This window comes from Mucor velutinosus, assembly GCF_035048745.1.
Source record: "Mucor velutinosus strain NIH1002 chromosome Unknown tig00001544, whole genome shotgun sequence".
Lineage (NCBI taxonomy): Eukaryota > Fungi > Mucoromycota > Mucoromycetes > Mucorales > Mucoraceae > Mucor > Mucor velutinosus.
Genome location: NW_027041908.1, coordinates 843,792 through 866,828, shown reverse-complemented (window position 1 = coordinate 866,828; position 23,037 = coordinate 843,792). Strand labels below are relative to the sequence as shown.

The 23,037-nt window shown below is 39.6% G+C and overlaps 8 protein-coding genes across 8 annotated transcripts; 3 read left to right on the top strand and 5 right to left on the bottom strand.

The window, feature by feature from the left end:
• Nucleotides 1-1,187: 1,187 nt before the first annotated feature.
• Nucleotides 1,188-2,037, top strand: ATC70_005591 (uncharacterized protein; the record flags this gene model as incomplete). The annotated part of the gene is made up of 6 exons (XM_064824876.1): nt 1,188-1,190; nt 1,244-1,318; nt 1,389-1,466; nt 1,533-1,616; nt 1,675-1,793; nt 1,905-2,037. The coding sequence occupies 6 exons, from the start codon at nt 1,188-1,190 to the stop codon at nt 2,035-2,037; spliced, it is 492 nt and encodes a 163-aa protein (XP_064680253.1).
• A 1,335-nt stretch (nt 2,038-3,372) lies between these two features.
• Nucleotides 3,373-4,088, top strand: ATC70_005590 (uncharacterized protein; the record flags this gene model as incomplete). Its single annotated transcript, XM_064824875.1, has 3 exons — nt 3,373-3,564; nt 3,627-3,634; nt 3,686-4,088. 3 exons carry the CDS (start codon nt 3,373-3,375, stop codon nt 4,086-4,088), a joined length of 603 nt encoding a protein of 200 aa, XP_064680252.1.
• A 205-nt stretch (nt 4,089-4,293) lies between these two features.
• ATC70_005589 (uncharacterized protein) lies at nt 4,294-5,952 on the top strand (the record flags this gene model as incomplete). The annotated part of the gene is made up of 1 exon (XM_064824874.1): nt 4,294-5,952. The coding sequence occupies one exon, from the start codon at nt 4,294-4,296 to the stop codon at nt 5,950-5,952; it is 1,659 nt and encodes a 552-aa protein (XP_064680251.1).
• Nucleotides 5,953-8,123: 2,171 nt separating this feature from the next.
• Nucleotides 8,124-9,924, bottom strand: ATC70_005588 (uncharacterized protein; the record flags this gene model as incomplete). The annotated part of the gene is made up of 3 exons (XM_064824873.1): nt 8,124-8,703; nt 8,779-9,556; nt 9,630-9,924. 3 exons carry the CDS (start codon nt 9,922-9,924, stop codon nt 8,124-8,126), a joined length of 1,653 nt encoding a protein of 550 aa, XP_064680250.1.
• Nucleotides 9,925-12,656: 2,732 nt separating this feature from the next.
• Nucleotides 12,657-13,286, bottom strand: ATC70_005587 (uncharacterized protein; the record flags this gene model as incomplete). The annotated part of the gene is made up of 1 exon (XM_064824872.1): nt 12,657-13,286. The coding sequence occupies one exon, from the start codon at nt 13,284-13,286 to the stop codon at nt 12,657-12,659; it is 630 nt and encodes a 209-aa protein (XP_064680249.1).
• A 1,027-nt stretch (nt 13,287-14,313) lies between these two features.
• VTS1_2 (Flap-structured DNA-binding and RNA-binding protein) lies at nt 14,314-14,643 on the bottom strand (the record flags this gene model as incomplete). Its single annotated transcript, XM_064824871.1, has 2 exons — nt 14,314-14,470; nt 14,543-14,643. The coding sequence occupies 2 exons, from the start codon at nt 14,641-14,643 to the stop codon at nt 14,314-14,316; spliced, it is 258 nt and encodes an 85-aa protein (XP_064680248.1).
• Nucleotides 14,644-14,980: 337 nt separating this feature from the next.
• Nucleotides 14,981-17,557, bottom strand: ATC70_005585 (uncharacterized protein; the record flags this gene model as incomplete). The annotated part of the gene is made up of 8 exons (XM_064824870.1): nt 14,981-15,210; nt 15,270-15,534; nt 15,588-15,663; nt 15,730-15,862; nt 15,923-16,280; nt 16,338-16,860; nt 16,911-17,059; nt 17,120-17,557. The coding sequence occupies 8 exons, from the start codon at nt 17,555-17,557 to the stop codon at nt 14,981-14,983; spliced, it is 2,172 nt and encodes a 723-aa protein (XP_064680247.1).
• A 1,633-nt stretch (nt 17,558-19,190) lies between these two features.
• On the bottom strand, nt 19,191-22,595 carry ATC70_005584 (uncharacterized protein; the record flags this gene model as incomplete). The annotated part of the gene is made up of 1 exon (XM_064824869.1): nt 19,191-22,595. The coding sequence occupies one exon, from the start codon at nt 22,593-22,595 to the stop codon at nt 19,191-19,193; it is 3,405 nt and encodes a 1,134-aa protein (XP_064680246.1).
• Nucleotides 22,596-23,037: the final 442 nt, after the last annotated feature.

The window sequence follows — 23,037 nt, the reverse complement described above, 5'->3', positions numbered from 1 at the left end:
GGTTCAAATCCTGGTGAACGCAAGTTGTTTGATTTTTTGACGTAGTACTGATGTCCTCGTTTGGTGTTTTGTACTCTTATCCATGATCTATATTTTGACGATTTCCGCAAGACTGTATTGGCTCTAGGAGTCGCACCTTATTAGTAGTAGATTTCTTTCCCAACTTAGTTCAAAAATATCTTATTCCCCTTCATTGCAGACATTGGGTCCACCAACAATCTTTTCTATCCCTCAGTATGACATTTAAAGGACTTTAAATAAAACCTGGAGCTCGACTCCCTTACAAAAAAAAAAATACAACCTTAGGCATTCTTGGAGTACTTTTTAAGGCGCATCCAATAGTGCTAAATAATAGAGGCGTTTTTTTTAGTAAACTTGTCGAGTAATTTCAGATAATGTGAAATAAGGCTTTTGGCGAAAATGTCAAAATTTTATATATTAGGGTTTCACAAAAGTGATTTCAGGGGTTACTTTGGATCCATAGCAACAATTTGATATAATATATGCCATAGTAAAAGTGCTCGTTTATGATGTCAAAAACACGATAGTTTGATTTTCGATGAAAAGCATGAGGGGTACCTCATGCTTTTTGGTCGAATTTTGGCCATGTTTTTTTGGTCCCCAAAAAGTTGAGCAAAGGTGTCAGGAAGCAACTGCCATATGAAAGCAATGGTTTGGTGCTATTCTGACGATCCAAAACGGTCTTGAACGCAAGAAAACGTAGCTCAAATGCACTCAAGTTTTGCTGTATCAGAGACACTAAAAACTAAAAGGGGAAATACCAGTAAGCTACTTGTCTGTATATGAAGTAGCTATATGCATATGGATGTAGAGCATCACATAAGAATCAGATCCACAGATAATATGAATGTTTTTCATGTGTAAGTGGTGAGTCAAAATGAAAGTAGCAGTATTTTGATGGGATACGCAAGGGCAATCGCTAGCGCGAGCTGCCGCTGCGCAGGTTGATTCTCATCGAAGCGAAGCGAAGGTAGAGAGCCATCCGAAGCATAAACACTCGTATATAATAGAGTGATTTTCTAATCAAATCTAAAATGGTAATCAGATATCGCTGCTGAATGACTGTTTAAGCATAATTGAACTCGATTGCTTTATTAGACGAGCGCTAAAAAATCTTTTACTTTCCTACTTGTTTACTCAACACGCTACAAACCCTCTAATATACAATGGTATACTACCAATCTTGCTGCATTGACGCTCTATATTAACCACCAGCAATTAGTCTGTCACTTTACATACTGATCTTGGAGATCTCAAAGTCGAAATCTTTTGTGAATCTGTGCCAAAAACCGCAGAGGTATGAGACTTCAAAAGCAAGCAATAGCTTTTCCGCAGTAGCAGGATGTGTGTACTCAAGCTTGCAATAGAATTTCCTTGCATTATGTGCTAGCGGATATTACGATAACAACACATTCCATAGAAACATCCCTGGATTTATGATCCAAGTATGTGGGTTTTCACTGGACATGGCATGTTTAAGTCGGTTAACACTCAGTATTTTTTTTTATTAGACTGGTGATCCCACTGGCACTGGAAAAGGTGGCAATTCTATTTGGGGTAGAAAGTTCAATGATGAGATCAGATCCACACTCAAGGTAACAGTACCGCACAATGGGCAACTTGGAGATATGCTAAACACGTATGCAACATTAGCACAATGCACGAGGCATACTCTCCATGGCTAACTCAGGCCCAAACACAAATGGATCTCAATTCTTCATCACCTATGCAAAGCATCCTCATTTAGATACGAAATACACAGTGTTTGGAAAGTAAGTAGTACATGTTTAATATCGAATAGTTATTACAGCTTTTTATATGCCATTCATGCTGCTGATGAAAAAAGCAAATTATCACTCACATCTGTATATTTTTTAATGTAGAGTTATTGATGGCGCAGATTCGACGCTGGATGCCATGGAGAAGATCCCAATTGATGAAAAGAACAGGCCACTGCAGGAGATCAAGATTAAATCTATTACAATTCATGCTAATCCCATTGCCGATAAATCCTAGAATGTAGACCATTGCCAATCAGCAGGAACAGATGGAATAGGATTAAATGTACCTAATGATCACATCAGTCTCTCTCGTACACAAACTACACATACATCCACATTTATAAATAGTCGTTTATTTTTACCTTGGTTATCCTTTTTGTTGCTTATAGTCACCCCTTTTGACGACTGCATAGATTTTTGTGGTGCAACAATGTCTAGAAGATGTTTTAGAATAAAAAAGCATCTTCCACCTCAAGACCAACACACACACACACACACACACACACACACACACAACTTACCATCTCTTCCTAATTCAGTTACCCCTTCCATTGCCTGTGGTTTCGGCGTCATGATATTACTGTCCTGTCTTTTTTTGGATGCAGGTTTATCGACTGGTTGCCTTTTCGTATCACCACCTCGCCGCACTTGGTCTTGCCACTGGATATAGTCGAGCGCACATTTATCACATCCCCTTGATAGCACCCCTTTTGGATGAAACTGAGCATACTGATCCAATCGAAAGTAGTTGGAGCAATGAAGTGAGCAAAAGATGTCTCCACATTTTCGGCAGTGATGTCTTCTTTCAAACAATCCAAACTTGGTCAGACATCCAATGTACTCGCACGCAGTGGAATCAGAGTCTCTCTATTTTAGAGAGTTGAGTCATTCAATTCCACAGGGTGCAATAGAGCAAGTTTACCTTCCAATGTTCTCTGGTGGGCGACCCTGTAACTTGATCAAATGTAAAACTACTGTTGCTGTTCAATTTGGGCTTGGTGGATGATACTGAAACATCTAGTCCAGAGTCATTGTCGGATTCTGTTCGAGAGGATTGTCCTAATGTGAGATGAGAAGGCCTCTTTTTGCGAGTCAGTGAATAAACATCCATTCAAGAAGGTTAAATTAGTGTGCAAATAGAGAGAAAAGAGAAACGAGCAAAATAATTTTATATGGACAATCTTGTTGTGTTTGGCAATCCCTGTGCAAGTCCGCAGCTTGTGTTTTGTTGACTCTCTTCTGTTTGAATAACCGCATTTAGTATCACATTATCCATGTGCTTTGTACATGCACAGATGCAAAGAGATCTCGACAATGTTTATCGCTATCTGTCTATAGAGAGCAGGGAAAAAAAGTACCAGCAATAAGGTACAGTTGGGGTTTCAGCGCATATGAATGTCAAGTGTCCGCTGTAAAACAAGGGGTCGAGGTTGAGCAACTAAGCATAGCCATCGACCAAAATACACTGCCTGGGCACAATGCAAATAGGGAGAGGGGCCCACACATTTCAACATAAAAATTTCAATCTTTACATTTGTACTCCCTTTCTAGCTTCTCCATAGTTTTTATCATGGCAAATACCACTATTCAACCCACATTACAAGATGATACATCTACAGCAAAGATATTAGCCAAAATCAAACAACTGGAGACCAACATGGCACGTTTGTATATACGGATGGGCTTGTTTGAGTGCGATGAGCGATTAACAGGCCATCTTTTACAGAATGCAAAGAACAGACTAGCTACATCTCAAAGAAAGGTACTTCAAATGCTAATGAAAATGCTTACCATTTGAAAACCAATGGCTAAACCTATGACTAGGACCAATTGTAAGGCTGTTTCAGCATCCTAATATGAAATTGCTCAGCTGAACTTTCTAGATTGATCGAATTGAACCAAGAATATGAAAGACTAGCTCGTAAGAGACTAGATCAATGTAACTCATTGATGCTAGACTGGCAATCCTATCAGCAAGATCAAAAAAAGACGAGGCAATCTGACATTGTAAAGAGACAAATTGAGTTTGATAGACAGTTGGATGTGCTGGATGAGGAAAAAAGAAGAAATTGGGTTTCACACACACAGAACATATCTGAGATCAGCAATCAGTTGTTACATTACTTGAAGCACTATTCAACTGACAGCTCTATCTTGACATTTCCAACAAATGTCCTGGATCAATTTTGGGTACTGCAAATCCAAATACCTGTACTACAAGCAGAATTACCTCTTACCATCGATGCGTTGAATCAACTACTATCAAAGGATCAAGTGGAATCGTAAATAATGGTTTCATTTTCTCTTTTTCTCTCTCTCTCGTTTTCTCTTTGGCTGGTTTCATGTTTTGAAACCATTCTAATGTTGAATAAAAAAAAAAAATATGGATTGCTACATAGCATGGCGTTTTCTATCATATATATCTCTTTCTTTTTCCTTTATACAATCATTTACATTAAAGAAGCTACCATCTGAAAATGGCGTTATGGGAATGTCAACAGACCTATTGAATCCATTTTTGCCTTTACCAGACTGTGCAAACAGCATAGACAATGCTAATGATTTAGAGACTGCCTTCTGCAATGATATACACCGAAAAATCATTGTATTGCGAGTCTATTTGGCACTCATTATCCTCAATTCAATATTCATCATTACAACAACAGGCTACTACATTTACAGAAATATCTCGGCAAAGTGGACACAAACATCGGAACCGACCATCCATCTCACGGATCAGATTATCTCCAAGCAATGGCAGACCTATTCCTTGAAAAAACGAGGCCTATTTGGCACTGTGCTTGGTGCACTTGGACATTTGGTATTCTCAACATCGGTACTACTCTACCAAGTCGTTGCTGTCTCATTCACATGCGAGATCTATCTCTGGGGCCCTCTGATTGGATTTTATATATGGATGTATGCCATCATTTGGCGCACACTTCGTCTCCATCTCTTATTTCGCTTGAATCAACTGCAACAACGATTCACTGACCACACCATCTCGGAAGACAAAGAGTATCAATGGTTCATACAACATCGACAAAGAGCAACAAAATATCATCTTTGCATGTTTTTGCTAAGCGTCACCATCCTCGCCATCGTCATTGTCATCAGTGAAGTTACTAGCATCAGAGCACATGGTTCATCTCGATGCCAATTCTACTGGGGCAACTATGTTATCATGGGCATGGTCATCTTTTTCTTTCTTGCTGTGGTGCCGTTTATTGTCTGGTATTTGCGCAATGATGCAGATGCCCATGGTATTCGGAGAGAGCTATGGGCGACCGTGAGTGTTGGTGTTCCTTGCTTCATCATGTGTATCATCTGGCAAATCCTGTTCAAGTATCCTTCAAAATTTAATCTTGCTGGTGTTCGAGGTATCTTTGGTCCTTCCAACTGGATTATTATTCTTACCATGACAAGCCATGTCATGTCGGTTATATTGCCTCTCTTCAAGACACTGTCGATTGATAATCAAGCTAGACGAGTATCCAGCAACAAAGATTCTCTCAATTCAACTGTTTCAGACGATGGGTATTCCTCAACACCTACTATATCTGCTCAAAAACTTGAATTAACCACCGAATCTCTGCATCATGCTCTGGCCGATCCTCATATGCTTCGCGTCTTACAAACCTGGGCTGTCAAGGATTTCAGCGTGGAAAACATTCTATTTTACGATCGGTATTTGCATCTCCTGCAAGGCGTACAACCCAACAATAACATTCTAGATACCCCGTTGGGAGCAGATCAAATACCTGAAGTGGTTGATTTATACAACACATTCATTGTAGAAAACTCGCCGCTGCAAGTCAATATATCTCACAAAGCTCGAAGTGCAATTGATGCTATCATGGAGCCGTTTGTCTATCAAAAGCGCATCAAGCACACTTCGTTCAAATACGACCTTCCACTCTCAACATCTGGTGATGACTCTTATGAGCATTTTCCTTTGGGACTTATCTCAAGTACATTACCATACTCAAAGCCATCAAGACTGTTTACAGAAAGCTCCTTATCAGTAGCATCAACTCGACTAGTAGATGCACCCACAATCACATTAAAGGTCTTTGAAGAGGCCAGAGCAGAGGTATTTTGGAACATATTCTCAGGACTATTTCCAAAAATTGTTGCCGCTTCAGACTAGAAATAAATAAACATATAGAACTACTAGCCGATCAATCTCGCTACACTCGATACGGCGTCGCCCTGCGAGGCTATCGCCGAAGACATTTCAAATCAGCAATAATAAAAATCTGACATAAAAGTAGATTTTAAACAATCAATTAATAGTAAAAAAAAAAAAAGGCTATATCAGAGTCAGAAGGGGGAGGTATCCATTCGCTGATTTTGCTCTTGAGATGGCGGCATAAAGCTGGCCATGTGTAAATGCAATACTTGTGTAAGATCTACAACGACTTTTTTTGAGGTATTGTCATTGCAAAAGACATCTTTATAATTATAAGGAAAAACTCCCAAGAAAAGAATATATTCGGGCTAAGCAATTGTCATTTAAATTCCATGGCCCCTATTTAATCTGTATCGCAATCATCCTTGTCATCATCATTGTCAGCATCAAAAAGGCATTTGGGCCAGCCAGCAGCAGCGCCGCCCGCCGCCGCTGCCAAAATTGATTCAAGCTCAGCTTGTTTTCTTCGTTCAAGATTGGATAGTTTTGTCTTTCTTCGACTTCTTTAATCTATTCTGTGGTATCCGACTATATGAATTGTAATGATCACCCTATGCTTCCTAATACGTGTCCCTGGTGGTAGGGCGAAGTGGTAGAAACTCCCGTATGCCAACGGGAGGATCCCGGTTCAAATCCTGGTAAACGCAAGTTGTTTGATTTTTTTGGCGTAGTACTGATGTCCTCGTTTGGTGTTTTGTGCTCTTATCCATTATCTATATTTTGACAACTTCCGCAAGACTGTATTGGCTCTAGGTGTCGCACCTTATTAGTAGTAGATTTCTTTCCCAACTTAATTCAAAAAATATCTTATTCCCCTTCTTTGCAGACATTGGGTCCACCAACAGTCTTTTCTATCCCTCAGCATGACATTTAAAGGACTTTAAATAAAACCTGGAGCTCGACTCCCCTACAAAAAAAAAAACAAAAAAAAATGCTTCCTAATACATTCTTGGAGTACATTTCAAGGCGCTTACAATGGTGCCAATTATAGTAGATGTTTTAAGTGAAGTTTTTGAGAAGTTTGGTAAAATATGAAATGAGGTTTTTGGCCAAAATATCCAAATTTTGCATACGAAAGTCTCATAAAAGTAGATTCAGAGGTTGCTTTGGATCGAGAGAAACATTTTGATTTGATATATACCATAGTAAAAGTCTTCATTTTGGAGGTGAAAAACGCGATCGTTTGATTTTTGATGGAAACCATGAGGGGTACCTCATGCTTTTTGGTCGATTTTTGTTCATGTTTTTTTGATCCCCAAAAAGTTGAGCAAAGGTGTCAGGAAGTTACTACTACTCAAGTACAATTGTTTAGCGTCATTCCAACGGCTCAAAAAGGCCTACAAGCCAAGATATGAAGGCTTGAAAGCTGTCAAATTTGGTCATGTTTTTGCTTTCTAGCGTTTATTTATACGGCATAAACCACATCTTTGGTAGCTAAGTCTTCTGGAAGGGCAGTTCTGCAGCCTGTGCAGCTTCTAATCAGAATAGGAGGCATATTGATTTTGGTAAAGCTGGTTTATGCAAATTTTGATGCGATATGTTCCTGGTAAGCTTATTAACAATGGAAATGAAAAACCGAATTTGCTGCTTGAATACTATGGTTTGCACCTTTGCCGGTGGTTTTATTCACCTTGTACGGCATACAATTCTTTTAAATTTTGAAAGGATATGATATGTTTATCTACTTTTTTTTTTGAATGTTTTACAGTGTATATATTAGATGATTCCTTTTCACTTTTAATCTAACAATTATGATTAAACTTGTATATATAATGCGCTTCCTTTATGAATCATTAGGTAACTCCAGTTTTGCAACTAGGCTTCGCTTGCGATTATCATCTTATGAACATGCGATACATGTACGAGAAAGTTTCTTCTTTTGGCAAAGGTTCTATCGCATTTAGGACAGTAAGGCGTAGGCAGACTTAGATCAATGACAGCATCAGGATGAGCAAATGGCTTCTTCAACCTCTCCAAATCCATGTAATGAACGTCCCTGCAATGCTTACGATGTCGCTTCATAGAACGCTGACGTCTTGCATACTCGACAATAAAAAGCTGGATCCAGAAGGTCAGGAAGGAAGCTGGGGTTAAGGAAGTGCTTGTTGCGTAGAGGCCCCAACATCATTTTATGTGTACTTCGTAGATGCTTTCTGTAGACGGTCAAGTTTGCATATGTTCGTTGGTATGTACGACAGAAAAAAATTGGGATCATCCAGCTCAGGTTCGACACCAGGGATTTGCTGACACTTCTGTGATTCTGATGGAAACTCCATACCATGCGAGTATTTTAAATGTGCTCGATACGCTCCTCGTGCATCGTACAATTTGTCATAGGCACGGCAGCGGTAATTTGGATCATCAAGTTTAGAGGTTATATCTCGTCGACGTTTGACGTTTGTCAATGGTGGCAGCTTTTCATTCCATTTATGGACAGATAGTATATGCCTTCTATATGCTTTCGCGCTAATTACAGTCTTATCGCAAGCTCGGCAATAATTGTTTGCATCAGTAAGGTCAGGCAAAATATCAGGATTGGCCCGAGGGCCAAGATTGAATGCTCGAAGCGTCATATGGTGAACTTCTCTGCAATACTGGCGGTATTTTTGCTTGGGAGATTTGGTAGTTTGACACACACTGCAGTAAAAATTAGGATCATCTTCATCAGGCAGCTCTGTTTTTGGTTTCTTCAAAGGCCGTCTTGAATTCCTGTTTGCCATTCCATGCACCTTTTTGCAATACGCATGATATTTACTTGATGAGCAATACCTGTATTCACAATACCTGCAGTAATTGTTTGGATCGTACCAATCTGGAAGAACGTTGGGACTTTTTCTAGATCGCGGGGGATTCAATGTCATCTTGTGTGTGTTTTTGAGATGTAAGCGATACGTATTTCTGTCTGCAAACTTTCGATCACATGTATTACAATAAAAGTCCAGGCTCTCTACTTCCGGCTCTAGATTGGGATTTGCGTTTGGTCCCTCTTTGAACGGACGCTTCATCATCATATTATGCTTCTTGTACAAATGCGAATGGTATTCTTCAATTGATCTTTTAGTGATATCGCAGACACAGCAATAAAAGTTGGGATCATCTGGATTTGGTTTAATGCTGGGATCGTCAGGTGCTCTTCCATTATGAGGCAGAAGCTTCATTCGATGATAATGCCTCAAGTGCATTCGGTAAGCTCCTTTGGTTTTTTTCTTGATGTTACAGGCACGGCAGTAGTTGTTTGTGTCAGTTGCATTGGGCAAGATATCTGGTAGCTGTTTGTCCTTTCCAAGAAGCGGTTTGAGTACCATGCGATGGACAGATCTCAAGTGAACTCTATATCTCCCTCTGATTGGGTAAGTGCGTTCACAGGATCTGAAGTAGTTATTGGGATCATGTACATCTGGCTCCAAATCATCATGTTTGATCAATGTGCTTGGCTTTCTTGTAGTCTTCAAATTGTGAGCTTGCTGTAGATGATGAGTGAATTCTTCGAATGTATAGTTGTATACGTCACAAGCACGACAGTAATAGTCAATATAGGCAGCATTCACTGCCACCCGTTCATCTATATATTTATTATTGTGAATGCATGTTAATGCTCGAACACTTACTTGTGATCAAAAGATGTATGAACTTACCATTTTCGCTCTGATTAAAAACTCTAATTGTTGAGCTCCCCATGATAGAATCTTCACTTGAAGTCATACCAAGCACATTTTCAGGTTTTTGTGATACTTCTGTCTTGATGGTACTAGCGCTAACTGGAGCACTGTCAGAGCAGCTGTCATCCTCACCATCATCACTTTCATCAGCATCACTTTCGCTATAGATACTACCACTGTCATCCTTTGATTCTGTGGTGTCATCACCATCAAAGTCATTATCACATTGTGAGGACCTCTTTCTTTTCGTTCTCGGTACACTGACACCCATCTTTTCGTCTTTAATTCATAGGGTTTTCAACAGATTCGACACAATTTCTTCTGTTTTGACGTGAATATCAGCAGGTTCTTTTTTGATAACTGCACTGATCGCCTCTTTTTTGGTAATGTTGATTGATTCTTGGTCTGTGCTTTTTAGAGAAGATGCGTTGGTGAAATCTTCTAGTTTGATAGGCTTGATGAAATAAGAATCAATTGGCAATTGCATGAACAATCTCTCTCGTTTGACGCGAACATCCGCTACTGTATCTCTGCGGCTTTGGTTGGGTTTTTTCGCATTTTTGTTCATTATTTCAAAAGAAACCCCGAAAAAAATACGCCCAGTTGTTCCCCTGAGATGATGAAAGCCTCTTGTGTTGTTATAAACAAACGGGGGGAATAGATGAGCTATTCATGATACAATCTCCAACTGCTGCCCCTATATCACCTAACAACTTTACTTATTTGCTATTGATAGAAATAGAATGTTTCTCTATCTTCACCAATTATAGCCCATTTGATAGTATATACTCCCCCACCGTTTCATGAATACATTCTATATGGTATGTACACATTGAGCTTATAGTCACGTGATTATTCAGCCAATCAAATGTTACCCCTGAAAATATTTGATCCCCGATTGAAATGTTCTAATTATTTTTTGATCTGGGTTGCGGCTTCGGCTGTAAAGCTGTAGGCCAACAACGTTTAGTCACAAAGTAGGGCTGTAATCCAGAAGGTCCAACTTGAGTTACTTGCCTTAGGCTGAAAAGCCTTGAGTTGAGTGCACTCGATATTTTAGAAGTAATAAAAATCTTCTAAAATGTCAGAACCTCTCTGGGATCTACCAATCGATGCCAATGTATAAATACTATGCAAACGTTTCTGAAAATCACATCGGGGTGTTTGTCTAGTAATTAAAGCGACCTTTCGTTGCCATACCTTTCTCATTCACATTCAAGACAAATATGCTCAAGCTAAACTGAAGATCTCTGAGCTACAGCCTAAATATATCATCATTAATTAGTTTCGCATTTTGCAACATTTCATTTTTATATAAATGTACAGGCATCTTGGCTTGTCATTCTTTACTTGATGGCAATATCGCAAAATAAAATCAATCTAGTTTCCAAATAATCTAATTATCATCAACTTTTTTTTTTCTGTATCCGTCATTCCTTTGTCAATATTGAAAAAGGATAGGGCTGGAAAAAAAAAAGAGGTTCATGCAGCATATTGATTGAGATATCTGAGTTACTTGTCCCTACAAAACTAGTAACAGTGATGTTCGAGGATCTTAGCCACCAATAATCTGATGGCTGAGTCCAGAGGAACACATGCCTGTCGGATATATTATTGAGAATACGTGCACATTCCTAATTTGTATTCTGTAGAAAAAAAAAGAGCCTTTAATAGAACAAAACAGAATGCTTTTCGGGTTTACACGAATCGGGAAAGTCCCACATTGCTTGAGATGTAAGGCTGAAAGCAATTGAACTGAAGATAAATACCCAAGAATAATGACATTCATATCATTGACAATGACGATTATTTGAAGTATTCTACTCTTCTTTCTTTATCAAGACAACTGTATAAATTACACGCACACAATATAATAAGGTGTTCAAGTATTACAGCTAATGATGCAATGGAAACTCAGATAGATGTAAATAGAACCATTTTTTTTCTTGTTTCATAATACAAAGGTGAAAGATACATGCTTTTTTTTTGCGCAATACATGTAGTGATTTCCTTCTACTGATTTATCTTCTTAAGGGGAGATTTTTCTTAATCTGTTTCTTTCTATGCGGAATTAAGGGAGACCCGGCTTGTTCATCTCATAACAAATTGATGCTGTGCAACGAGTAAAACCAACAGAATGTGAGAGTCACTAAACCAACAGAGTGGATGCACCTTTCATCTCGAAAAATTTTTTACACTTTTTTTCCTTTCATAGCCAATTACATTTTATATGTAATGAAGTGACCAAATGATGAAGAAGCTTAGCCAAATCTGAACATTCCCGAGAAATTCATAAAACCAATAGATGCAGTGTTCTAATTTTCTTGAACGGAAGACATTTTGTAGTTTGTTCCATTGCGCATGGGATAGAAGCAAAATAATTTAGCGAGAAAATTTTAACCCTTCTTTTGGTCGAATATCTTGTGTGGTGATTATCAATGTAAAAGCTGATAGGATTTCGTATTCTGATGGTCTAAAAATATCGCGAAATATGTATATGGAAAAAACGTGAATTTTGCTTGAAACTCGATTTTCAATTTGTACATTTCACTGTAAATTTTTCTCTCATTAATGTGTATGTAGTATTGTTTTTTATTGAATGAATAAAATGAATCAAAATTAAGGCCTAAACATAAAGAAAAGGAGCGTTTAACACAGTGTCTATAATATTTTTGTTTGTTTGATTTACTTGTATATAAAAATATGAATATTGGGTAAAATGTTAAAAAAACGAATTAAGAAACGATGAAGATGAATCAAAACGGATGTAATAAGCTGAGAAGTGGTTTGATTTCAATACTGCAAGACTTTCACGTAAAATACAGAATGAAAAGAGGCAATAAAAAGAAAAGGATAACGAAAGAAAATAGTAATAGCAAACAAAATAGGGAGCGAGAAAAAGGGTGAATGATTATGATAATAATAAAAATCAAGGGGATGGGGTGGAAATGTGTTATATATAATTGAGAGTGTGATTGATGCGACAAGCTAATATGTAAATAATCAAGGTAAAGTAGTTGAAGTAGAAGTGATTGTCGTTGACGACGAGGATTTGTCTTTCAGAGTTGTGGTGGTGGTTGTGGTAGTTGTGGTTGTGATTGAGGTATATACATTCTTTTCCTTGATATCGCATTGTTGAGTGAAGTATATCAACCTTTGCTTTATACTGGTAGCAGTTTTCCATTCTTCCCAAACCTCGAATCTAAAAGAGTCAATTCGTTCCCTCTTGATTTGACCAGCTCCTTTTGCTTCCATTTGAGTCAAAACCACCATTAAGATATTACAGAGACGAGTGAATTTACGAAATGTTGTGTTCAAATACTGATCTACTTGTTTCAGCAATAAGCCATTGCCATAGCGAGAGATGCCGCCTGTGGTATCTTCATTTTGTAATAATTCGGGATGGTATCGTTTTAAGGCTGGACACACAGAATTACTGAAAGACTCTAGTTCTCTTACCACTGCCTTGGCTTGGTATAAACACCGACAGAAATCCACTAAAGCTTTATCCGTGGTTGAGATGTTGTTTGTAGTGACCAAAGGCTTGCTTACTTTGTTATTGGGAAGAGTAGTAGTAGTGGGAGTAGAAATGGACCCAGAATTGGAATTCGGTGTTGATTTAGACACTTTCATATTTTTATATATATATATATATATGCAAAGGAAAAAATAAATAAAACTGATATATGTGAAAAATTGTGCAAAATGTGAGAAAGGGATGGATTTCTCGATTGAGAAAAGTTGGATTAAAAAAAGAGAGGAAAAAAAAAAAGTAAATGAATTATTTTTTTAGCGATTTAAAAATGCTTCCTCAGATTTACACGAATCAAAAGAATGATAAAAAAAAAAATCCAATTTTAACCATATTCAAAAGAATCCCCTTTCACTTTCCCGATCAAAGGATAGAAGTTTTCAGAAGTTTTTTGATTTAAAATGGCAAAGGTCATAAACGTATTGAAGTGGTTAAATGTCCGGTTTGAAGCTGTTTCCGTAATCTTCTTCCTGTTTCCATGTTCATATTGGGGGGATTGCACGAAAAGATAAATCTCGCTTCTTCTATAGTGATGTAGTACTAAAAATGCATCATCATGACTATTTTGGATAAATGATGATGTCAATAAAGTAGGGTACTCATACAAATACATCTCGTTGCATGTTTCCTCATTTGAATCCCTCTCTATTATTGTCGTATGTAGGAAAGAAACTTGCTTGGATTATCAGCAGTTTTGAGGAGCAGTAAAACATTGTGGTCTCTTGAATGGCATTAATGGTTTCAATTCCAGATTGTAATCCCCCCTGAACCTAGATTTTCTAATCTCCGAAAAACCGATATGTTTCTAAAAAGGAAAATACACGATTTAATTGTTACATACCTTGTGTTTCTGAGATTGCACGAAATACTCACTAAAAATATATACAAAACTGTATTATAACAAAAAAGGAAAAAGCCTATAACATGACATAGGCATCTACGAACGCATATCATCACGTTGGGAAAGAGAAAGCATTTCACAAACATACAATACGAACATCAAATGTACTATCACATCGTTTGAGAGAAAATAATTTCAGAAACAAGGGTTTTGCATCTTTTCTTTTTTATTTCAGTTAAAATGTACATGGTCTTTTTAGCAATGTTCTATTGGATTCTGCTGATGATTTATTGTTGACTCATCTTTTGCATCTTTTCACCCACTTTGCTGTTAGTTTCAAAGAATTTAGCAACGCAATTATCAATGCAAGTTTGATCTTGTTGAGATAAATCTCCTGAACCAGTATCTAATTTCACACATTTGGAGTGACAGGAATCGACAATTCTTCATTTCGAGAGATTTTTAATGAATATTTTTGCGTCTATCTTGCATATTGCATTTATGGGATATATTTACCTGTTGAACAAATCGGTCACCATCTCCAGCTCTTGCTCGGCCAATGCAATGTTCTGAGGGTTGATGGTTTGCTGTTGAGCTCCGTTACCAAAGTATGACATTCTGTGATTTTTTATGTTGAATGACACGAAAAAGATGAAATAAAAAAAAAACTTAAAAATGTACACACTTGCGCACATGAGGTGGGGGTGGAGTGAGTGTGAAGGGGACCCATCTCAAACAAAAATCATGGGGATCGCTTAGAAACGGTCACTAGCTCAAATCTTAATGATCTACCCTACATTGTCATTGCCACTCCCCTTCCAAAGCACCTGCCAGCTAAAATGTACAATAGAAGGTTCTCTCAAAAAAAGGAGAATGATCCTTTTGCATCAGCATTTATTTGTTTTAACGATGAAATTTACTTAATTGGCTGTATTTACAACATATCAATTTGATTTAGTCTTTCTTTTCGGTACTTGGTCCACTGATCAATGCCTCAATCTTCATTGAATTGGGCTGCTTCCATGAAAGCTGAACATCCTCGTTATCGTCATCTATGGTAATCACATTCATTGGCGCCATATTTGTCTGCTGTTGTTGAGGTTCTGCAGCAGCAGCAAGAGGTGTAGTAGCTGAAGAAGTAACCGTAGATGTAGGGGTATGTACAATGTCTGTACCAACCGATTCTAGCAAATTTGGCAATATTAGATCATGCTCTCCTTTATAATGGGATTTATATGCTTACGTTTTTTACGGAGGGCTTCACCGTTGCTACTACTATTACTATAGGCATTGCCGACATTTGTGTTTGTGCTGCTGGTGTTCGTTGTGGGTGTTGTGCGCTTTCTCTTCTTGTTCTCGACTGTCGAAATGTTGGCCTTTGGTGTACTTGGAAGTGATGCATTTGCGTTTTTCTTTTCACTCATGGCTGTAACCTTGGATTTGTATTGACTGTATTGTCTGCTCATTTCGTACGAGTTAATCCAGCCTTCTGGCCAGCACGAAAGCAACTAGAATCTGCATTTAGAACATGGACAATCCCTCCATTAATAGTACAACTTACTCTTTGATACATGAGCTTTCTCGCTTTACCATCAGATGCTAAGTTCTCGGTTTTCTTTTCAGCATCCTTGTGTATTCTATTACACAAGAAAGTTATTGATTAATGCTAATTGCAAATAGCCCCTAAATCTCATGCTACTTACGCTACTTGATTGGCTATGTGGATTGATTGCTCCTCTGTTTGGATAATATCATACAGGATCTTTCGCACTTCATCGTTACATTTAAATTTGGGAGTTGGTTCCTCATCAGGGTTTGAAGGCTCAGATGAAGCTTCTACAATGATCCAAAAATACTCAGCCATTTATCAATCTTATCTGTCTTTTGCCAACTTACGAGCTTGTGCTAACTTTTCGTTGAAGAGTCTTTGTTGCTCTGGCATCATGCGATCAATGGTCTGCTTAAGTTTGATTGCTAATTCATCGATTTCTTGCTGCAATTCGTCCACTCGCATTTGTCCAGATTTGGTAGTAAGGAACTTTCTCAATGTAAATTTGTTGTAAGGTAAAATTTGCATCAAATGATAGACGATATTATCATCAATAATTCTGTGTTTACGAAGCGTGATGAGTCCTGCTTCAAGAACGGTGGGTTTGAGTGCTGCTGGAAATTTGGCCTTGTTGTTGAAATTTTCATTCTTGACATCGTGTCGTAGTTTTTCCATTAGTACTTCAATTTCCGGATCCAATGGTTTCTGTTAAAGGCGAGTTAATATATCTCCTTGCTCCTATGCCTTCCCTCCCACACTCACCAGTGTTGCAGGCATTCCTCCAGCTTTCTTCTTGGCCTTTTCGCCAGTGGCCAATGGTGCAGACTGAGCTGCTGTACCATCTGCAGAGCCAGTTGAGGATGGTGTTGGCGCATTAATTGTAGATTTGTGAGTCGGCTCATCTTTCAAGTGATTGTATTCCAATTTTGCTCTCTTCTTGGATGCCTTGTCTGGTGTAGCGCTCGCCTTCTTTACAGTGCTGTTTGAAGATGCTGCAAGTGGGGTGGATGGCTTTTTGGTTTTGGATGTAGTAGCAGTTGGTGCGTTTGATGAAGATGTCGCGGCATTGTTGCTAGATTTCTTCTTGTCATCGCTATTATCCTCGATCGAAACAACGGTCTTCTTGCGTGATTTATCAGCACCTGTACTACCTGATGCCCCTGATCCACCCTCCTTCTTAATTCCTGTTGTTGCATTGCCTGAAGCTTTTGGTTTGGCAGGTGCCCTACGTTTTGATGTAGATGTTGCACTTGTTGCAGATAATTGTTTTTTTTCAGCATGCGTACTATTCAATGATTAGCAGATACTCGCTGTTGTCAATAACAAAGCCCTTACACTTCATGGCCGTCTAATGGTCCATGCCACACAAAGTATCCATCATATTCAGGTGGGTTGTGATCAATTGGTTCATCCATCAACATATCGCTGTCATCAATAAAGGGATCGTCGAAATCATAGTCCTCGCCACGTTTTCTAGATTCGTTCTACATGATGCATATATGAGATCTGCTTGTCCTTTCAGCAAATGCTATCACCTAACTTACCCCAATATTTTCATCGTCTGAACCGTCGTCATCTACATCGTCATCGTCTACATTATAGGCCTCAGCTTTCTTGAGTAGTTCCCTGTAGAAGATGTCATCTGCTGAATCCAAAGCACTATTTGGTTGAGGAGCAGCTGCCTTTACTGGCTCTCTATCTTGCAGCTTTTTGAGCTCACGTTTGTATAGTTGACGATAGTTGACAATCACTGGACGTGGCAATTCAGTTGTGTCCACATGAATACGTATTGTGGGCGCTAGCTCTGATAGCGATTTACTGACTATAGGGGTTGACACTGGAGCTGCCGCTGTTGTAGAGGCTGCTGCGTCTGCTGTAGCTGCGACAACTGCTGTTGTGGGCAAATTGCTCGCAATGTCTGAAGAATTCGTTCCAGAATCTATCTCCATTGCTGTATCTGTTGAATTGATGGATACGGGCATTTGATAAAATTATTAAAGAGGTAAAAAGTATCCAAAAACAAAATTATTTATTCGAGACTACAAATACGTCGCGCGAGCGCGGTTTCGTTTTGTCAAGATATCAATGTTGAGTGAGTCTATTAAGCAATCCCAGTGGTAGCGTGCAATTCAAAGGTTAATATTGCCTAAGGAATTTGACGCTCAAATGAGATGTCCTTACACGGCATGTTGCCAACGCATGCGATTACTCATCAGAGACTGTAGCTGTATAATGGCACAATCTGCCATGTACAGATCATGTGCAGATCATGTATGGTTAGCTAGTGTTTCGCAGACGCATTGTATTGACAGCTCTAGCATTGACCTCAACGCAATGATTTGACTTTTAAGTATTGTTCAAAAGATAGATTGTGAAGAAAATATCATCATTGGCTGTCTTTGCAAGGACATTATCTTTTGAATGCAACATTATACACATTCTGGTGCTGAACCACCCTTTCCTTTGCTTCTCCGTGCCATGGCACGCATCACAGAGCTACCTCAAAATCCGTTGTTTGTTATATTCAACCATGTGAACTCTGCTGTTTAGATGACACGACTTAGACTCATCTGTAGAGCATAGAGCCAATTTGCCCAGCCTCTAATGCTCTCCAAGAACGAATCCATTATCAACTAGTCAAGCCTTATGATTGTATACCTTTACATCCTCAATATGCGACACAGCAACGAACGCCAACAACCGCTGCCTCATTTGAAGCCATTGGTTATGTTAAGCTGATATCACTAGCCTTTACTGCCACAATGCAATGATTCATTGACAACACCAAACCTACTGCTACTGCATTCAGTAACTTGCAGTCGAGACCAGATAATGTTCCTACAACCAGCCTGTAATGGCGGATTTGACTCTTTTATGATGATCCACATTTGCATCAACTAGAAAAGTATATATAGAGGCAGACGGCATACTAACATTGCCTCTTACAACTCGAAAATTTGCAAAATACAGCGTGATGGGGATGCATTTGAGGCGTGATTTTTTCGTGCTGGACACCGTTTCAGATCGCCAGTATAGCACCTAATTATTGCTTTTATCTAGCAGTTACTTTTAGATGCTTTTGATCAACTTTTTTGAGATCTCAAAAACATGGCCAAAAAAACCATGAGGTACCCCTCATGGTTTTTCTCGAAAATCAAACAATCGCGTTTTTTACCTCCAAAATGAAGACTTCTAATATGGCATATATTAAATCAAAATGTTGCTATGGATCCAACGCAACCCCTGAAACTTCATTTGTAAGATCTTCATACGAAGAATCTAGACATTTTGGCCAAAAACCTCATTTCATATTTTACGATACTACTCATTAAATTTGTTTAGAGTACCTATTGTTTTCAGCACCATAGGATGTGCCTTGAAAAGCACTTCTAAAAAGCTTAAGGGTGCACGGGATAATTATCACAGTTTTCATAGTCGAATACCGTAAAATAGATCTTTTTTTTTTTTTTTTTAAATTGTGTTTATTGATTGAGCCGCGTACACTAAGAGTAATAGGTCAGAGTGAAGAGGCGGGTGCAATTGAGAAATGAAAAAAATATAAATATAAATGGAAACTAAACTAAACTAACAAAAGGAACTATCTAACTATCTAAATTACAAGAGGGAATGGATTTGATCTTCATCCACTGTCTGTCGGACAGTGGAGTGGATATGTACCAGAATCGCCTCAGGGACAAAGATAGTGCCGTCAAAAACAAAGCGCATATGGGCTAGCCATATTTGAGACAGGGTGATGAGTAGGATTCTGTATGGATGGATGCCTTTGACTTGGGAGTACCAGATATCTGAAAAGTCCAGGGACAGAAGAGCCTCTTTGATGTCAGTGATGGACGTGGTGGGCCATAGGAACTCAAAAATGACGCCTTGCCATACCTTTTCTTTGGATGGACAGTCAAAGAGCAGGTGGCTGGCAGTTTCATTGGGAGACAAGCAGACAGGACAATTGTGGGACTCGAAAAATGCAGGCATCATGTAGTGTAATCTGCTTCTAGAAGGGATACAGCCTGCGATGAATCGGTATATCACATTACGTTGAATGTAGGTAAGAGACAGGGACCAAAAGAATTTCCAATTAGCAGCAGAGACATTTTGCAAGACCAAGGGCTGTTCCACCGACGACAGTACAGACAGACGAAATGTTTTGGCGGAAGCCTGAGCGTTTCTAAGAGATTGGCCATCGTGCAGACAAAATTGATCCACCAGCGGCGCAAAAGAGACTCCAGGATCTACTACAGGGGCTGGATTACACACTGGGAGGAAGTAGGGCTGGAATTTAAGAGTGCCAGATGCGAGGCCTCTGAACACTGTTGAAGGAGCTCTCTTCCACCTGAGGAGGGAAGGGTCACGAGTGTCTCTCCAATGTACAAAGTTAAGCCGGGCATCGTACTGAAATACATCAGAAACCATCATCTCTTTGACTTTAAGAGGAACAACCAGTGAGGAGGATGGAGGAACATAGAAAGCCGCCTGTAATGGAAGAGCCATGGCAGTTGCAGAATTGATCGGTGCCGCATCAAACAACTTAGGAAGATAGTCAACTGTACGATATAACATATCGACAGTTCCCGTGCGTTGCTTTTTCAACCCCTTAGTACGACGAGCAGAGGGAAATAGCAGCGGGATTTGATGGTGGGGGTAACCATTAACATTGCGAATGTGGTAGCTTAAGAGGTACGACACAGGATGGGAATCTATGACATCTTGATCTTGAACCAGTAATGGGTGGAGCCAACGAAAATACAAAGCTGAAGCTTGTATTTGGATGTCTACAACACCGAGACCACCTTTGTCCTTTGGTAGAGTCCACACCTTCCAAGGGATGACGGGGAAGATGTTTCTTCTCAAGAACTGAATAGCCAGAGAACGCAGCTGCTTGAAGTCAGCTTGAGTCAAAGGCGTAACACGCAGGATGTACCATAGCTTGGAGAGCAAAAGAGAGTTCAGCACTGTAGCCTTTCCAACGACCGACAGGGAGCGACCAGAATGAATCTGGATGGCAGTTTTGATCTTTGTTACCAAAGCACCCATAAAGTGAACTCGCTGAATCCTACTTTGGACGAGAGGAAATCCCAGATAGGTCAACGGTTCATCGTCCTCAACAGAATGGAGATGTGTGATACCCATTTGTGATAATGGACCATCCCACATATCCCATGTATCCCGACCAGACACTGAAAAGGCTTCCACCTTGGCATTATTGAACTTGGCGTTGGAGGCAGCACAGTAACGAGCCATATGGAGCTGTAACCGAGTCAAATCATTGGAGTCATGGATAAACACCAAAGCGTCATCAGCATAGCACAGGAGTTTTGTTCGTGCAGTACCCATCAAGTAGCCTTGAAATTGGCGATCATGCAGGATTGCAAGCAGAAAAGGTTCAAATGCCAAGTTGTACAGTACAGGAGAGAGAGGATCCCCCTGCTTCAAGCCTCGAAGTTTCGCCACTTCAGTTGACAGATGGCCATTGATGTTGATACGTATGAGGTTGTCACCCATCAACTTGGAGATACACTTGATAATAGGGCGAGGAAACCCAAATTTCCCCAATACCTTCCTCAAATATTCCAAGTTCACCCGATCGTATGCCTTTTCTTGATCCAGAAGAAGACCGATGTCATAATCCAAAGTGTTAAAGGAAGGATCATTTTCCTGTTGTTCAGCGATGGACCATTTCCGTTGAGCATCTTCCATTAGGAGCTGGCAGATCATTCCATTTTCAGCAATGAATCGACCAGGAATAAACCCAAGCTGATGTCGGCTGATCAAGTTGGAAGAGACTTCCATGATTCGACGGTTGATATTGCGAGTGAAGAGCTTGTAGTCTGAATTAGCCAGAGACAGAGGACGGTAGTTCTTCATTTCAGCTGGATCGCCTTTCTTGTAAAGCAGACACATGACGGATTCGTTCCAAGATGGCGGGAACTTACCCTTCTTTAAAGCTTCATTGTAGACTAATTGGATGAGATCATGGAACGGTGGAAATTTCATTACCAAGTACAGGATTTCATAAGGTAATCCATCAGGTCCAGGACTACTCAAACGACGAGTCTGCTTGCTATCGGTCAAGAGTTCCTCCACATCAATCGGCATCATCAATGATTCCTGCTGCTCGCTGTTGAGCTTCAAATGACCTGGGATGTTGCGAATTATAACACTGAGGGAGGTTGAATCCAGAGCCTCCGGTGTGAACAGTGAGGTGTAAAAGTTGGTAGCAATGTTGGAGATGCTAGGTTGATCTTGACATAGATCGCCAGTTGTAGGGTTCCTGAGTTCCACAATTGAACGACGATTTTCTCGAGACACCACAGAGCGCTTCAGGAAGCCTGGAGATTTCTCACCATGTTCCCGCCAAAATTTTCCTGCCTTCAAGATCTCTATTTCTGCAAGAGAGTGCTGGAGAGATTGAATCTGTTGATTAACCGTGTCCAAGCCTTGAAACACCAAGCCTCTTGTCTTCTTATGCCGCATCATCTTGTTTCTCTTTGATAGCAGTCGGTGTAGCTGTTGTTTCCGCCAGTTCAAATCCTCCATTTGATACTGTTTGATAAACATCTTTACTTCGGCTTTGATCCAATCCCATTGTTGTTGGGGAGTGGAGAAACGCTTGATTTCTGCCAGACGCGCCTCACTATCAATGAGGAATTCTGCCAATGCCTTCCTAAATGTTTTGTTGCAAGCCAAGAACGGATTTGCCTTCCAGTTACCAGGGCCACGGCCATTCGCATCTTGATATCGAAAAGAGAATCCCAAGAGTTCATGGTCGGTCCAGGCAGGAGACAGATACTGCTGGTTGGTGCTAGTGACTAGATGATGGGCGTTTGAACTACAAAAGATGTAATCCAGAATCCCTGAATTGCTTCCACTATGCCATGTGTTGTGTTTGTCTTCCCCAAAAACGTCAATAAAGTAATCATCGAGTAGATCGGTCCATTCTACTGGTGCACTGGTGAGGGTGCCATCGACTCGACGATCCTTGTACTGGTAGTTGAAGTCTCCCATGATAAAGACGGTGTTTGTTGTAGTAGTAATAGTTTCTTTGACAATTTGTGTGCCAATGAGTTCTGAATAGAACGCTGATCGGTCGGTGTGAGCGGACGCACGACCGTAAATATTAAGTATTGTTGCTATTGGTGGTGAATTGGGTGAATTTTCCAGGTCTCGAGTAAGATGAAGGGAAGCCAAGATAAATCGACCCCCATCAATGCCTTCTGAGATGTGTTTGAGTGAGTAATGAGTGTTGAGGGAAATGATGCCGCAATGTTGAGTCCAAAGACTCGACTTGCAAGTAAATTGAGTGTTGAGTATGTCTATAAATGTGTTGTCTGTTGCATGTGTTTCTTGAAGCACTAAGATGTCATATCCTAATGTTCGAAGATATCTAATAAATTGTTGTCTTTTTTTGGTGTTATCTGTTTTTTTTAGGCCACGGCAATTGAGGGTG